General features: G+C 44.0%; 1 protein-coding gene across 1 annotated transcript in view; it reads right to left on the reverse strand.

Annotated features, from left to right (window-relative positions):
* eng (endoglin) overlaps positions 1-10,857 on the reverse strand; it is a 38,120-nt gene extending 27,263 nt beyond the window's left edge. The window contains exons 1-2 of the mRNA XM_080529450.1: positions 10,771-10,857; positions 8,233-8,461 (exon numbers count right to left, since the gene is read on the reverse strand). Coding sequence (XP_080385576.1) covers positions 8,233-8,293 — 61 coding nt within the window. The 5' untranslated portion in view covers positions 8,294-8,461; positions 10,771-10,857. The remainder of the gene's footprint in view (positions 1-8,232; positions 8,462-10,770) is intronic.
* Positions 10,858-17,503: the final 6,646 nt, after the last annotated feature.

The following is a 17,503-nucleotide window of genomic DNA, read 5'->3' on the forward strand; positions in this document are numbered from 1 at the left end:
AAACACAGGCCTCTGACAAAGACTGGGAAATTCCAAGTCTCTCTGTGTGTGTGTGTGTGTGTGTGTGTGTGTGTGTGTGTGTGTGTGTGTGTGTGTGTGTGTGTGTTCAGAAATTGCAATATTCAGTAGTTGTCAACTTGTTACAAAAAAGTGAACAGTACATTGTGTAATACATAGATAGTCGCTGGAGCAGTGCAAAGACTATTGGCAATAGCATTACTGGGAATCCTACTTCTACAGGTGAGAAGTAAGAATAGATATGTCTAGAAAAGTGAACACGATTCCTTCCTGCCCAAAACTGCCTGAAAAGCAGAAATAAGACTCTACTATCAGTCATACATCTGACCCGCACCGGGTTATCACTTCCTGTTCTGAAAGGTCAAATGTCCGTCGTCAGTATTCTCCGGGGTTGATCTGCCTCGTCGGCAGAAAGAAGACTAAATAAAAACCAACAGAACTCTGACATTAAAGGTAATAGATTCAGGAGAGGCATCGTGATGCTGCCAACAACAAGCCACATTCTGGACACACAGGGACTTCCTGTATTGACTCGCCTGCTCAGGGTCGAAGGATCAACACACTACTCAACTTACAGTAACAGGAGGGGAGACAAATGCAGACACAGCAGTTATGACTTGTACTCTCCATTGCACTTCACACATTTCTCTGGATATTCCCTTTGATGAAAATGGATTGTGTAGGGAATTTACAGAGTGCTTTAGTTTGTTTAGCAAGTTCACAAATGTCCAGTTAAAATCCTTTATAAGATCTCTTCAATAACCTTCGGGTTGGGTTCAAATAGCAAAATTATGAATAATTTGAATACTGTTCTGTGCTCTAAGCAGATTAAATCAAATGGTAGTATTCAAAATGGTCTCAAATACTATTTAAACCCAGGTCTGGCCTCCTTTTTGGTCTTAACATCTCCCTTCTGTTTGAACCTGAAATAAGTTAGAAGAAGCACATGCTCTTCCCTTCTGATTGGTTATCGGTGGTGCATCTTTGAGCACATCTGTTGTTGTGTGCATCTTTGAGCACCTCTGTTGTGTGTTTGTTGTTGTGTGTTTCAAGAAAATAGCCACAGGTAATATTGTCTTCAAAAAAGGTTTATCAAAGTGTGCTCCCACAGGGACATTCAAAGAACGCTTGTTGGTTGTACTGTAAGTAGCATCTTTTTATTCAAACAGTGTAGATATGGGCTGATCAACTCAACAAGTTCACATCTTGAGTACAAAATGCTAAACGTTACATGTTTTTTTCACATCTACAAGTAGAGAGGTATGTTTTAAGTCAAAAGGCGATTCTTGTGAATTACTATTAAACTGTATTGCTGCATTACTGACTAACTTCAACAAATTACCTGTCATTTTATACCACAAATAGTTCTTTATTTGGCTTTAGTTTCTTTCAACTGGTTCAAACAATGTCTGCAGCCATGGGCCTTTCACTCATCCTAACAGACAAGGCGTAGAGAGAGAGAGAGAGAGAGAGAGAGAGAGAGAGAGAGAGAGAGAGAGAGAGAGAGAGAGAGAGAGAGAGAGAGAGAGAGAGAGAGAGAGAGAGAGCAGCTCCCTCAGACAGAGTAAACTGTTTGTGTCCACGGTCGGGGCGGAGGAGCCAAGGAGGGGGTCTGTCAGGGAGGGAGGGGGCTGCCGGAGGGGGGTGCCAGAGTGCGTGTGTGGGGGGTGGGTGCCCCTAGCCTAGCCTCTCTGCTCCACACACCTATTGTCCTGGCGTTTCCGCGGCCGCAGACTGAGGCCTGACCATCCACAGGAAAGTAAACAAGCTCTTATCAGCGCTCTGCAGGGGCCTGCAGTGTCCCCTGGCCTCTCACCCCTGCATAGCACACTGCAGTGTTGCACCGTGACTGTACAGACCCACAGACACTTCCATATATGCTCACAGTCCTTTCCACCCAAAGCCCCCCAAAATCCCCCCACATTGTCTTTAAAAAGGACTGATTACGACTGTCATTTTTATAGTGACGCGTGTTGGGTTGAAGTGTGTGTGTGTGTGTGTGTGTGTGTGTGTGTGTGTGTGTGTGTGTCTGTGTGTGTCTGTGTGTGTGTGTGTGTGTCTGTGTGTGTCTGTGTGTGTGTGTCTATGTGTGTGTCTGTGTCTGTGTGTGTATGTGTGTAAGAGAGACAGATACAGTACAGAGACAGAAATGTTTTCTGGCATTTTCCCATTCCACTATTATCTCTGTGGGAATGAGGCTAGACAGAGATGGTAAAGTGGCTGTTTGTTATGCAGGGACATGCGAACAGCAGCGACTTTCCCAAAAGCTTTGTAGCTCAAGTAGTATTTCACATCTCCCAACAACCCAATTGCAAAGCCACAAGAGAGTAACAATTATAAAAGAAATGTTTTCAGGTCAATGTTGTGTGTAAACTAACGAACTTTGTTATATGAACAACTTTGCTTGTCTAGGGGAGGAGTGGGCCAGGATTGTCAAAAGAGATAAAGTATTACTTTAGCAACAAATCTTTTGGGAAACCCACCCCAGGTCTGGAGACAGACAGCTTGTCTTCACATACGCCAGCTATGTTTACACCTTGGGGAGACGTTTGTCAGACGTCTCATTGTGTCGGAAGTCGACAGAACAACAAATCCAATGGTGCAAGGAGGGCCTATGGCTCACCGACACACACAAACACTCACACACACACACGCATACACACACACACACACACACACACACACACACACAATCACGCATATGCTCATACAAACATACACACACTCTCTCTCTCTCTCTCTCTCTCTCTCTCTCTCAAACACACACACTCCCGCACACAGACACACATAGGCACTCAGACCCATATACAGTATCTCTCAAAGGCTTGAGAGCTGTCTCTCAATTAGTCGTCATGGCCTGTCTGCTGCTATTCCTTAGACCCTCAGTATACTTGACAAACTGTAGCTCTTGTCACTCAGTCAGTAGGGGAGCTTGTGATAAGGCAAATGAAAAATACATGAGCTTTTGCTGTTGATATAGTCTCTCTCACTCAAACACACACACACACACACAGGCATGGGCACGCACACACACACACACACACACACTCACACACGGGCACGGGCACGCACATACACACACACACACACACACACACACACACACACACACACACACACACACTCAATCATAAAGTGAACCCCATATCTGTTATGTTCCAGGCAGCATAAGTAAGGGTATGTCTTCTTTTCAATTGTTTGGATACCTCTTCCCTCAAATTGACAAGGTGTTTCATAAACATTTAATAAGCCGTGTGCCTTCAGCTTGATTTCCAGTGTGAATAAAATAATTCATTGCAAAACGATGAGATATTGTGAGTGTTCGCTAGCGAGACTCTATTAATCTTCACAGTGTTAATTAGCAACGTAGCCTTTGCAGGGGAAAGACTAATTTACCGATCGCTGCGCTAACTCCGTTCCACTGAGCAGATGGAGGCGACAAAGATGCATTGCACACAGGGTGCTCCCAATCATTTAAGATTGATGTAGCTTTGCACAGCATATGTTTCTCATGGAACCAAGGGAGATTACCCCGTTTTTCTCCACTGATTTCCCAGAATGTATTAACCACCTCCATTTTCGGTCGTATCAGGCTAGCATAGCAATGAAGGCTTCTACTGTACTCTTTAAAATGTTTGAGAAGTTGTACAAAAGACAGTTTTATTCCAATGCATGAAAGTGTCTTAAATTGGAAATGGACTGACTGAAATAGCGCCTAATTCCAAAGCGCTTTACAATGGCCTCACATTCATTCATCCATTCACACACACCAACGGCAGCAAGCTACCATAAAAGGCGCCGGCCCGCTCATTGGGAGCAATTTGGGGTTCAGCATCTTGGACACCCAAGGACACCTCAACATGTGGCCAGCCGGGGTTCGAACAGCCATTTTGCCGACCTTGCGATCATTAGATGCCGGCTCTACCTCCTGCACCACAGCCGTCTTAGTGCAGAAGTACTTCAGACTATGAACAAGTCGGAATCATATTATTTATATCAAAGCATTTTCAAAGTATTGATGATGGACTATAATAAAATCAATGCTCAAAAGATTTCCACCCACCCCTTAAACCATACCACTACCTGATACAGCTCTCTCTCTCTCTCTCTCTCTCTCTCTCTCTCTCTCTCTCTCTCTCTCTCTCTCTCACACACACACACACACACACACACACACACACACACACACACACACACACACACACACACACTGTCTCTCTCTCTCTCTCTCTCTCTCTCTCTCTCTCTCTCTCTCTCTCTCTCTCTCTCTCTCTCTCTCTCTCTCTCTCTCTCTCTCTCTCTCTAGCCAGGCTCGAGCAAACACTCAAAGTTTTTAAAATGATTTACAAATATTATTTGACCCAGGTCTGACTGTAGTAGCTGTCTAGAACTGGCGACTGTTCTGCTTTAGTTTGTCACAAGTGAGACAAATTGGAACCTTCATGCTTTGGATTTGGCACTCACACCTGATGTGTCCATGGCAATAAAATCAGGTCTCAATTGCGCAATAATTCTTTCCCTTGGGTTTTGCCTTCAACAAGCAGTTACTGACAAGCCACATACCAACATCCATACTAAACAACGTATGAATATGCATGATAGGACAGGAATAAAAGACAGCCAAACAGCCAGCCAAGAATTCTCCCTTGGCGAGCTGCCTTAAAGTTACTGTTTAAAAAAGGCCAACCAAGCACTTTCACTGGGTTGTTGGTCTCAGGTAGTCTAGGAACAGGTACAATACGAGCAACCGACCAACCAAGCACTTTCCCTAGATCTTTCATCTTAAAGGGACTAATACCCTCTGTGTGTGCAGACTCGTTGTCTGAGCATGTGCAGACGGAGTAGAGATAAGGCTGCCCAACGCCAGGCGTTATCAGGGCAGACGGCGGGCGGGCGCGCTGGCATGGGCACAAGCAGCCGCCATTCTGATGAGGGAGTTTATCTCACAGACTACTAATTAGCCATTCAGGACTCACGCCACGCCAACGCTGGCCCGACTGGCCTGCTGGTCTGGGCCTAGGGGGACTGTGGGCTGAATGAGCCCCAGGGACCAAGCACCGCCAGTGGGGAAGATGGCCAGGCGAAACCCAGGCCCGGGGAAAAAAAACATGGTTGAAAAGACTGAACTGCTGTGGTGAAATGTCAATGATTGTGTTTGTCATAGTCCTTGTGGTTGTTTGTGATTAAAATATAATATAATTGAATGCAATATTACTCAATATATAGGCCTAAGTGTGGGCCTTCATAAAAGAAGAACTCTATTTGCAACACAGCCAAGTCATGTAACAAAGCTTAAAGCATTTCTTTATAGATGAGAAATGATTGTCTGTGTTAAAAGGCCCAAATAAAAGGCCCACATTTTTGGTATATATATAAAATATTAACCAGCTCTAAAATCACATGCTTTCCATCATGAAATCAAGCTTATTATGCCTATTAATATTAGGTATTGTACGTGCTTCATATTATGGAGCAAGCTGAATGTATTTTCTTTGATACAGTACATGTGTAGGTCTTATCGCATGAAGGGAGGGCCTTGTTAACAACTTACATCAAAATGAAAACATACGTAACTCACGACTGGAAAGAATCATTCGGCTTTACATGAGTGCCCTGACTACACTCCTGGCCTGGCTCTCTCTATGAAGACAAAGTGCAACACCCTACATCATCCATTATCCATGAACAGGGTCTCCCACTCTTACATTACCGGTTAACCCATCAAACCCTCTTTACTGTATCTTCTAGGGACCACTAGAATGGAAGAGAGGAGCAACACAGCTACACAACTACAGTCGTCAGCTCTGCTCTCTGGTACTCAAAGAAAAGACAAGCACAACAGTTGAAATAGCAGCTGGTGAAACAAGTCACCAACCAATCAAAATGTTTGGACTTTGAAAAATGTAAATAAATGTCAACGTTGTTGAAAATCAATGACACCTCGCTAGTCAAGCCAAAATACTGCAATGCAATGGATTCGGCAAGTAATCCCCACTACTACCTAGTTAACTATAACACTACTTTACATTGTTAGCAGGCTCACAAAACAAGCTGTGTTGGTTGACTTGCGAGTGTGTCATTGATTTTCAACAAAGCTGAAATGTATTATTGACATTTTTCCATATAAAAGTCTGAACATTAAATCGGCTGCCGACTTCACCAGCTTCAGCAGGTTTCACCAGCTGCTGTCACATATTGTTCTCCCACTGTAACATTATTATTATATTATAACCCATTAAGTGCCTTCTCAATATTTTCTAGAGACACACTGCAGTAGACTGGGAGTGGAGAGCTACATAGCTACAGGAGCCTGCTCTCCTCTACTCTGCCCTGCTTTGCTGGTCTGCTAGTCAAAGAGAGGAAAAGCACTGCAGTCATAAATGGATTGTTAATTGCAACAGTGAGATAGAAATCGGTCTGCAGGAGCGACAAGTGGTCGCGTCGCTGTGTCTCCCTGCCACCCAGTCTGGCTGCCCAGTGCTGCTGGGGCCAGGGCCGGGGCAGGGGCTAGGGCTGAGGTAGGAGCTAGGGCTGGGGCAGGGGCGGGGCTAGGGCCAGGGCTGAGGTAGGGGTAGGCCCAGGCCCAACTCGCTGAGCTCCAGGGAAGTGGTTTATTTAGACTCCCAACGCCGAGTTTTCTTTTTTCTTTCGGTTTGTTATTTCCCTCTGCTGGCCCTCTTAAGAAGCTGTCTGTCATCTCATTTTCTCACCGTCCTTTTTCTTTCTTTATCTGTCTTAATCTCTCTCACTCACTTCTCCCCCTCTCCCTTCATCGTCTCTCTCCATCTACCTCTCTCTCTGTACTAACCCTCACACCCCCCTCTCTCTCTTGTCTCCTCTCCCCCCTCCATTCAGACTGTGCCACTGATGCGTTCTTGGATAGTTACATAATGCCCCCCCACACAGAGAGCTGCCCCCGCACTAAAGCCTACAACATGGCTTCCTGAGGATGTGGGTCCCAGTGGTGGCTCCCCTGCCGGCTGTTCTGCTACCTCCCCTAGCTCCCTCCTTCCCCAGTCAGCACCCCCCCCAAGATCCCTTCCAGCCTCCCCTCCCTCTCCGGTGGCGCTCGCTAATCACTTTTGTACTTTTCCTTCTGCCCATGGAGAGGGACCTGGGGATAGACGGAAGTGAAGCGGGACGCCCGCAGTGGACAGCATCACGTCAGTTCTCCCACAGGGAACCAACTGCATTGAAGAGGGAAGGGGGGTCTCGGTCAACACAGCCCCCCTGTATGGAAGAGCCCTACTTCAGAGGGGACAAGAACAAACGCCCTCCACTATGCGGCCAACAGTCTCCACAGCCCCCCTTATTGGAGGGGCTATGACAAGGCCCTAAGGGGCTACATCAAAGGGGGGTGTAAGAATCAACAACACTCCCTCGTTGAAGAGAGAGAGAGTGAGTGTCGCAATGGGGCGCACAGTCAGCAAAGCTCCCCTGAGGAAAAACATACTGTAGCATTCCAAGTGTAGCTAGGCCACCATGGAACAACTACACTACTGAAGGGGCAAGAGTCAATACATCTCTTCAACTGGACTGAGCCTTTAACCTTTCAGAAGTAAACTTTTTCTGTCATGAATAAATGGACTTGAGGTGACTAGACAGAGAGATGATTACAATCGAAGAAGTGTCAGGCCATCAATGAATGAGAGCTTAGTCCAGTGGCCACCAAAGTCAAACTGAAAACAAGGTTGAAAGCAGGCCAAATACTAAACAACTGATACACATAGCTCTTATTTACGACTTCTTCTTTATGAGATGGCTATTGTTGAAAGTAGGCTTTAGGGATTATTGTCACTCAGCTCCAATACGAAACACAATATCTTTGTACCTAAACGGTGTTATCTTTCCAGACTCTTCCAATTATCAATAATCCTGATGGTTTAAAGTCACTGACCAAAAACAGCTGTGAAAATAAAGCTCTTGTCGGTTCGTAAAATAAGACAGGGTTGGAATAGCAGAGCCATGACCGGTCATAAGGAGGTTAATGTCTGCCTTTGAGCTTTGCTTACACAGAAGAAAAGCCCTCTAGGGTCTTCAGCTCAACTACAACTCACAGATCTTCAGCTCAACTACTACTCACAGAAGTTTCATACACAGTTGACGAAGCAAGCCTTCAATACAGACAGCCTCTGAATGATAATGATAAATAGAATACAAATATAAAAAATAAAAAAATAAAAAATGATATGATCCGCTATCATGACTTCTTACCTGAGGTGACTGTGATGAGAGATAGTAGAAGCAGGTGTAGAAGCGACATGTTGCTCTCCATCTCTAAGGTCTATGTCAAATATCACGTTACGAATCTCTAGCCGGTGTCTAGGTGCTCCGGAGGCAGAGGCAATGTCCTCGTCCAATGGCAGCTCAGCAATGACTGTGGCAGTTGTTCCGCTCCAGACGGGTGACCACGCAAATCCAGCCTTGATAGGTCAAAGGTCAGCTGTGATTGGAAAAGAGGTGGGGCATCAGTGGTGAGTTGTGAATGGTGGGAAAGGAGATGGGCAACTGCCAAGAAATGTCTTATAAACATACACATAGATGTGTCAAATCATGCTGGCATACATTGTAGCCTACACAACCATTGTGCAGTACTTATAGACAGATTGTAGACTAGATATAGCCTACAGATTGTAGGCTATATCTAGTTTCAAGTTTCAAGTTTCAAGTTTATTGTTACATCCCATTATACGGATTGCTTAATAGGACTAGATGTTACAATCCCGGAAGATTCAGCACGGAACTTACCTGGAGTGGGTGTGAAAGCTGCGTGCTGAATCTTCAGGGATTGTAACACCTAGCCCTATCCCATTATAAGTATAAGAGAGTATAAGTAAGTATAAGTATAAGAGAGTTAAATTCTCAGGCTTCAGTTCCTCGACATTGCAGCAACAAGATAAATGGCAATAGTTACAAAAGATAAGTGAGACAAATAAGACAAGTGACAATGGTTGTAAGAGACAAATAAGACAAGAGACAAATTGAGCAATACAATAGTGGTAGTAAAAATGTAAATTAAAATAGAAATAGCATGAGTATTGCACTCGGTAGCAGTGGATGGTAGAGGTGTTGAATAAAGTGACTGTGTGATTAAGGGTAGGTAGTCTGTGTACGAGGGGTGTGCTGAGGGATAAATAGTCACTTGTCCTCAGTAGGCTTGTTTATAAGCCTGATCGCCTGGGGGAAGTAACTGTTGGTTAGCATCCCAGTTTTCATCTACAGTATACATAATGTCTACATCTCTAACATTTCATAGACATACTCTCATAATACTGACATGCTTTACAAATCCCCTTGAGGAAGCTAGCCCATTGAAAATGACATGGTGAGATGCTATTGCCAAGCTTATATCACTAACTATCTTTCATCTTTTTTTTTTTTTACTTCAAGTATCTGGGACAGTTATGTGCTATCTGTGCTTATTATAGAACTTAATGTTTCTGTCCTGGGGGCTTGTTTCTCAAGACCACGATCAGATACATGATACTGATTAACATCTATGTTAGTGATGATTAACAAGAAGGTTTCAAATAAATGTGCCTCTCTCAGCCTCCTGCCATTTAATAAGATGCTTGATTAAAACTGTTGCTATGATACAGGGTTCAGATACTAAATTGGATAATCAGTTAATACTTAAACTAATACCGTAGTTAATACTGATATTATGGCCAACTAGGCACAACTAGCAGTGGGACTGCCAATGTAAGTACATGCTATGCTGCAGCGAGGTGAAGAAAGACCAGAATAGAGGCTGCTGCAGCCTATGGGCTGAGACAGAAGGTGAGTACTAGTTATCTCATTTCTGGATGGTAGGCTTATCCTCTGACTTTCACAAAAATGATTTGCCATACACTGTAGGCCGATAATAACTTTAAAGGATTATTATGCCGATTTACAGTTTCAACTTTTTAATTAATCAAATTAGGCTAGTTCAAATTAATGCATTACAGCCTAACATATTGTGATATTTTCATTTCCACCAAGGCTGTTTTGTTCTTGGATATTGTAACGTATTCACATTTGGGGCCAGGACTGCAGGGTTATCCTGTGGTCAGGAACTTCTGGCCGCGTCTGTCAGGAAACGGTACGGCGTCGCTTTCTTTAAATAATATTACAATGCGGGGATCTGATAAGCGGGGGAGACTGCTCTTGTTATATGATTCATATAGTACGAAGGGAAAGGACTGTATAAACTGTTTATGTGCACCAAAGCAAAACAAAAGTAGCCTAACTATACTTCCATAACAGACAGCCTCGAACGATTCGTGAGTTAATAATAATCCAAAAACCACCGTTATTGTAGCATCAGCATCGGCATCAACGTGGTGTTTCTATTTTAAAACAAACTAAAAAAATGATATTTGAGTGTTAGGAAATAGTGTGTTTAATTCGAAGTTAAAATAGAAATGTTTAATTAATTTGATTTAGAAAAACTAAATCAAACTTTTTTCGATTAGAAAAAAAATACAAGGAAATGAGGACACAGATCGTATAACTTTCCTATATAAAGAAAAAAGGTATATCCAGATTTTGATTATATTATTTGTTTAACACTTTATTGATTTACCTGTCAACCACTCACTGATAAAGCCAAATTCACATCTCACACAGTTAGCCTACCCTACAGTAGTTAACAATGTCTAAACTTAGAAGAAGGCTAAAAGAAAAAAACATCTCAAGGAAGTAATCTCAGTAACAACAACTAAACTGACAGTTTCAACAACAATCCAAAGAAATAGGCTAAAAACTCACATCTCAATTTAGAATCTCCGTCCTAATTTGCCGTTGATATAATCCAGGAGCGCGAATGCAGCGGTCATGTAAAACTCTCAACAACTTTCCACTGTGGTCGCTGAAACTACCGCTGGACGGGCGGACGCAACTCTCCTACCACTCCCACTGGCCGGAGACCGCTAATGAGCGTCACTCACGTCACCGCATGGACAGCACATCAGCTGCAGTATTTGTCCACAACAGGAAAGTAAGTATTAGTTTGATATTTTTACCCAGGTTAATGAATGGACAGGTAGGCTACATTACTGTTTTAATTATTATTAATTATTATTAATAATAATAATAATAACAATAACAATGATTATTGTCTATTATTATTATTATTGTTGTTGTTATTAATTTATTATTATTATTGTTATTACTGTTTTATTATGTTATTATTATTATTAGTAGTAGTAGTATGTTGAGGACTGTAAGGAGTTTATCACACCATCAACAATTCCAGGTGGTGGTGGTGCTGATGACGATGATGATGATGACGAAGATGATAATGATGTTGATGATCCTTTGGTTTTGGAAAAATCTTGTTTAACTATCAGAGTTGGTTTTGATGATGAGGAGGAGGAGGAGGAGGATGAGGAAGAGGATGACCCTTTGGTTTTGGAATAATCTTACCCTTATCAGAGTTGGGGGCCACATCGCCATCTTGAGGCCAGTCATTGCAATAACATGTGCTTCCCAATCCCATAGTTTTAAATAGGATGATAGGGCAAAGCTTGGGGTGTTTCAGAAATATGTTTTTCTTTATATAACCTGTAGGTCTAGGTTTCCGATTAAAGCTATCATGACAACAAACATGATTAAAGAGCACTGATGATATCCTTCAATTGTCCTGTCAAATCTGCTATTTGATCATTAGTAAGCTTTCCGGTGAGCTCTATATTTTGTACCAATTCACAAACACTTGTATGGTTGCTATGGTGGCACAGTGGTAGAAGCAGACAGGGAAAACAACATTAGAGGGAATCACACACAAAAGACGTGGATGTTTTCATTCTATAACAATGGCCATAGTCTGTGTGGAGTGGAGTCCTACATTACAAACGCACAGAGGACCGTGAATAGCCTATCCATTAGATTAACTTGGGAGAAGGATTAACTAAATTATATATTTAATAATATATAATTTAGTGTGAATATATTGGGAAGAACTGGCCCTGGGCAGTGTGTGCAAGGTTGGAATACTGTACAGTCCATGCTATAGTAATGTGCTCCAAGCTGTATGTGAAAGGGCTTCACTGCAAGTATTCATGTATGAACAACAATCATTATCACAGTATGACTTAAGCATGTTCACATTGTTAACATTCCACATACAGTACATGCATTACCTACACGTACCATAAGTGGCCTATTACAAAGCCTTTCTCACATCCTGTATGTCAACAATAACAGCATGCACCACTCAAGTTGTTGACAGCACTTTTACATGCAGCGGAAAGAAAGAAGTCCACAGAAAGAGGACTTCAGTCGACTGGCCAGCCATTCCTCAAAGCTACTGTAGGTATGCCTGGATAAACAGTCCACATCAGAATGCTGGTCAGACTGCACGTACACCTCTGCTTTCAAGGTGCATCTCCCCCTGCGAAGCGTCCCTCTCCCCCCTCCTCTCCCTATAGTGGGCCGCCAAAGGAGGGGGGGGAGGGGGGGAGGGGGGGGGGGGGAGGTGTGGGGTCAGGGGGGCCGACGCCTGTGTAGTGTTTCAATAACAGGAAACAATCGTGCGCTCTGTGGTCATGGTCTGTCATCAAGGGTCGGCGTTGGTTCCACCGGTTTCCACGTCGCCAACCAGTAGCACGTCAGTCGAGGAGGAGGGGGGGTGGGGAGGAGGGGGGGTGGGGAGGAGGGTGGGTGGGGTGGAGGGGGGCAGGGGAGTCTGTGCGCCAGCTCACTGGTTTCCTTATGGTTCTCTAAGGGGGTCCGTCTGCCTGGACAAGGCCGTGTGTTAGTAGAGAGGGTTGACGTAACATGTGGGCAAGGCTGGAGGTTATACGGTACATTTGTTTCATCACTGAGGCCCCCGTTTGGGCCCAAGTGGATTTGTTATGGAGCACATAGCAACGGCCTTGGATAGGGTGTGCGTAGGCGATGTGTGCAATACAATGTATAAAGTGATGTAATGTGAATGTAAGTGTAAACTGTCCATGTTCACTTTCTTATAAAAAGATAAAAATAATAATCAGCTTATAAGCTCTTTTGATGTTCTACACTACAGGATGGTTGCACACACACACACACACACACACACACACACACACACACACACACACACTCAAACACACACGCACACACACACACACACACACACACACACACACACACACAAACACACACACACACACACACACACACACACACACACACACACGTGACGTGACCCCCCGATTCCCTGTCCTTTGTTGTCCTCCCAAACTAGGTAAGTCTGTAACATTCCACACGCACATACTTTGTCCCGTCTCTGCGGTTTACTTTATAAAAGTGCTTACTGACGCCTTTTCCTAATTGTTCTTTCCGATGGACACATCCTTTCCCTAAGAAGCACTTTTCCTCTTCCTGGTCCGGTCCAGCCGCCGAGTCGTGAGCGGAGCTCTCCTTGGAGGATAGTCCGGATACCTGGTAGAAAGTGTTTGTGAGCCCCGGCCGCGGAGCAGAGCGGAGGGGGCTTCGGCGTGTGAGGTATGAGGGACAGGAAACCTGACTGGTGAGTGGTTGTGGTCTTGGTGAGCTCGGAGGGGAAAGTTCCAATAACAGGTTGGATTTACTGGAGCAGCCAGTGTCTCCGCTTCCTGTTGTGTCTACAGGCTCGCTCACCTTGACCTTGGTTTGGATGGAGAAGAATCACCGTTAGCACTTTTAGCTTGAGCCAATTATTCTGTGTGTGTGTGTGTGTGTGTGTGTGTGTGTGTGTGTGTGTGTGTGTGTGTGTTTTTCTGTACCTGTGTCTGTGTCTGTGTCTGTGTCTGTGTCTGTGTCTGTGTATTGTTATAATAAAGTTACCCCTGTGGTAGTTAAGTTAAACTGGGTCGCACAAGAGTTTGACAAGCTGTGACAAGACTGAAGTTCTCTTAATAGGATGCAAAACCCTCTTCAACAAAGCCTAAGACTTCAGTCTCACAATTGAGGGAGTAGAGTTTAAACTTTAAAGGTAAGTCCCACAGAAGAAAACCATTTCACCAGAAAAACATTGCTTCAGAGTCTTCACAGTTGCAGAGAAACTCACGCGTGCATTAATTCCCTACCACATAGACTACTGCAATGCACTTCTCTATGGTCTCCCCTCCCAATCAGTCAACAGACCACAGCATGTCCAGAATGCTGCAGAACTCTCCTCCCATCAACCCCCTCCCACCATCACATTACCCTTGTACTATTCACTGGCTCCCTGTGAAAGAGAGGATCAACTTCAAAGTCCTCCTCCTCACCTATAAGGCCCTACAGTACATGACTGTTAAGGGCTCTGCACACAGCGTGCGATTTCTGTTGCGCGTCAACGTTCCATTTTGAAGTTTGAATGGAAGTCTATGAGAAAATCATAAAACATCGCATCCCAATGCACACAGCGTGCGATGCAATTTCTGTTGTATGTTCTCATAGACTTCCATTCAAACTTCAAAATGGAACGTTGACGCGCAACAGAAATCGCACGCTGTGTGCAGAGCCCTTTACCTTCGTCCCCCCGGCAGAAACATCTATGATACACACTATCAAAAGAGAATTATCATAGGAAGGTCCAAGTAATACCGTGTACAATTGCTAATATATGAGTAATATCTTTATGGAATATGTGTTATACTATTCTATACAAGTTTATATATGATACAGATCTATTATGGAGTGTGAATATACATCATTAGATGTTTGGCAGAGAAATGATATGAACATAAACAAGAAAGTGGTTTGCTAGTATTGTACTTCCACTGTGTGAGAACTAGTAGTCCTGAATCCATGCCGAATGAGGTAAAGTGACAGCTATGTCTGTCAGCGCATGGTGTTTAGCACCAGCCATACAGGAGTGTACATGCTTTACCAGATCCCAGGGCTTATGGGAACAGAGAATGGACTAACTAGTGGTTGTGTAGTAAGTGCAGTATGCAGTACACAGCCCACCCCAGGAAGCTATTGTACATTTTAAGGTCAGAAGAGGTGTTGACAGTTCCTGTAATTACACACAGCTGATATTCAGCACTGCTACCTCACTGATAATGGGTGTGTGTGTGTGTGTGTGTGTGTGTGTGTGTGTGTGTGTGCGTGCGTGCTTGCGTGCGTGCTTGCGTGCGTGCGTGCGTGCTTGTGCGCAAGTGTGCATGTGCGGTTATAGAAATATTATTGATAGACATACAGAAGAATACTGCTGTAATGTAATAGACCTGCCCTTATGGAAATGTTATTGTATTGTTGCCATATTGTTGCTGGGCAAGATGGGATTTTAAGGTTGTGGAAATGTACTGCTTGGAAGTAGACTTTGGGAAAGAGTACTTGTGGCACCTGTTGTTGACATGATATGTTCCCACAGCCTATATCCCCATCTTTGTCCTTGATTGTGTGCTTTAAGGAGGACGGTTCTGAGCTGCACCCCAGAGATCTCACTGAATTCTGTCTGGTGTGTCTCTCTGCTTGCAAGTACAATAAATGTATATGGCGATTCAAGACCTTTGACTCTTAGTCTCACCTTTGCTGCAATACTACAATGGAGAATTTCCACGACAACTTGGAGGTTCGTCCGGGATCCCTATCCTGAGTGTTTCACCTCTCTACTGACAGGTCAACCGTGCATGGCCAGGACTGGGCCCTGGAGCCTAAATCCTCCCCCAGAGGGGTTGAGTGACTACTCAGTATAGGGATCCTGAGGGAAAATTGAATTCGGATAGGTGAGACCACAATATTTGTTATCAAAATCCTACAAAATCCTAGTTGGGCTAGGTCTCCAGTTGGGCTGGTGTTAAATCCAGATAGAGTATTCTCGCAAAAGGGCTGGCAGGATTATTTACAATTGATTGGTACACGTTAATGGAGAATAGGTTCAAGGTTCGGCACCTTTTGTTAAGGTTTGGCACCTTATGTTGTAAAACATGTTAAACAGATTAAGGTACTGACCAAGACACTGCAATAATTCGAAATGGGAAAAGCTGTGTGTCCGCCTGTCCGATTGGAATGGTGTGCAAAAGAAATGTCTGAAAAAAATGTAAAACGGACATGTGAACAATTGTCAATGTGGGAAATGTTAGGTGCGTGCGTGCTTGTGCGCAAGTGTGCATGTGCGGTTATAGAAATATTATTGATAGACATACAGAATACTGCTGTAATGTAATAGACCTGCCCTTATGGAAATGTTATTGTATTGTTGCTATATTGTTGCTGGGCAAGATGGGATTTTAAGGTTGTGGAAATGTACTGCTTGGAAGTAGACTTTGGGAAAGAGTACTTGTGGCACCTGTTGTTGACATGATATGTTCCCACAGCCTATATCCCCATCTTTGTCCTTGATTGTGTGCTTTAAGGAGGACGGTTCTGAGCTGCACCCCAGAGATCTCACTGAATTCTGTCTGGTGTGTCTCTCTGCTTGCAAGTACAATAAATGTATATGGCGATTCAAGACCTTTGACTCTTAGGGCCCTATTATGCACTTCTTAACTTGCCGTCTTAAGTGTTAATTAAGACGCACCGCCAGGTTAAGAGCTACCGCCACCCTTATTATGCGCTTCATACGCGCTACTGCTATTATGCAGGTGTCGATAGGCGCCCACACATAAGACGTAAAACTCCCGTGCATATATTGCTCATTGTGGGAGTGTTCATATGTTAATGAAGTGCACTAGGCGCCCCTGCTATTATGCGATCTGGCTTTGCTCCTATCGCTAAGAAGTGGTTTGAAAAGTTCTTAAGTTTAGACTTCATGCACGTTTTGAAACACGAGCGCGCCTCCGCGGTTTGCGCATGCATGTGGGCACACATGAACACGCACGTGGCTCCACGGCAAGACGTCAATTACGGTCACAGTATAAATGCTTTATTTCAGAAGGGAGAGGCAGAGAAGCGCGCTGACCTCCTTCTCAGGACTTACATAATAGCATAGCGCTAATGACTCAACGCAGCCGGTTCTTAAAGGGAATGGCACCTGGCACGCTGATTGGGTTGATTGAGAAGACGCCCAAAACACACCCATGACTAATTTCTTTGCTTAGCGCCGGGTTTTAGGCGCCCACTACAGCACGCATAATAGCAAAGTGGCCTTGACCACGCCTCCACGTCTTAAGTTTAGATCTACCGCCTCGTCTTATTGATGAAGTGCATAATAGGGCCCCAAGTCTCACCTTTGCTGCAATACTACAATAGAGAATTTCCATGACAACTTGGAGGTTCGTCCGGGATCCCTATCCTGAGTGTTTCACCTCTCTACTGACAGGTCAACCGTGCATGGCCAGGACTGGGCCCTGGAGCCTAAATCCTCCCCCAGAGGGGTTGAGTGACTACTCAGTATAGGGATCCTGAGGGAAAATTGAATTCGGATAGGTGAGACCACAATATTTGTTATCAAAATCCTACAAAATCCTAGTTGGGCTAGGTCTCCAGTTGGGCTGGTGTTAAATCCAGATAGAGTATTCTCGCAAAAGGGCTGGCAGGATTATTTACAATTGATTGGTACACGTTAATGGAGAATAGGTTCAAGGTTCGGCACCTTTTGTTAAGGTTT

The sequence above is a fragment of the Nansenia antarctica genome, assembly GCF_963989245.1.
Source record: "Nansenia antarctica genome assembly, chromosome: 4".
Taxonomy (NCBI): domain Eukaryota; kingdom Metazoa; phylum Chordata; class Actinopteri; order Argentiniformes; family Microstomatidae; genus Nansenia; species Nansenia antarctica.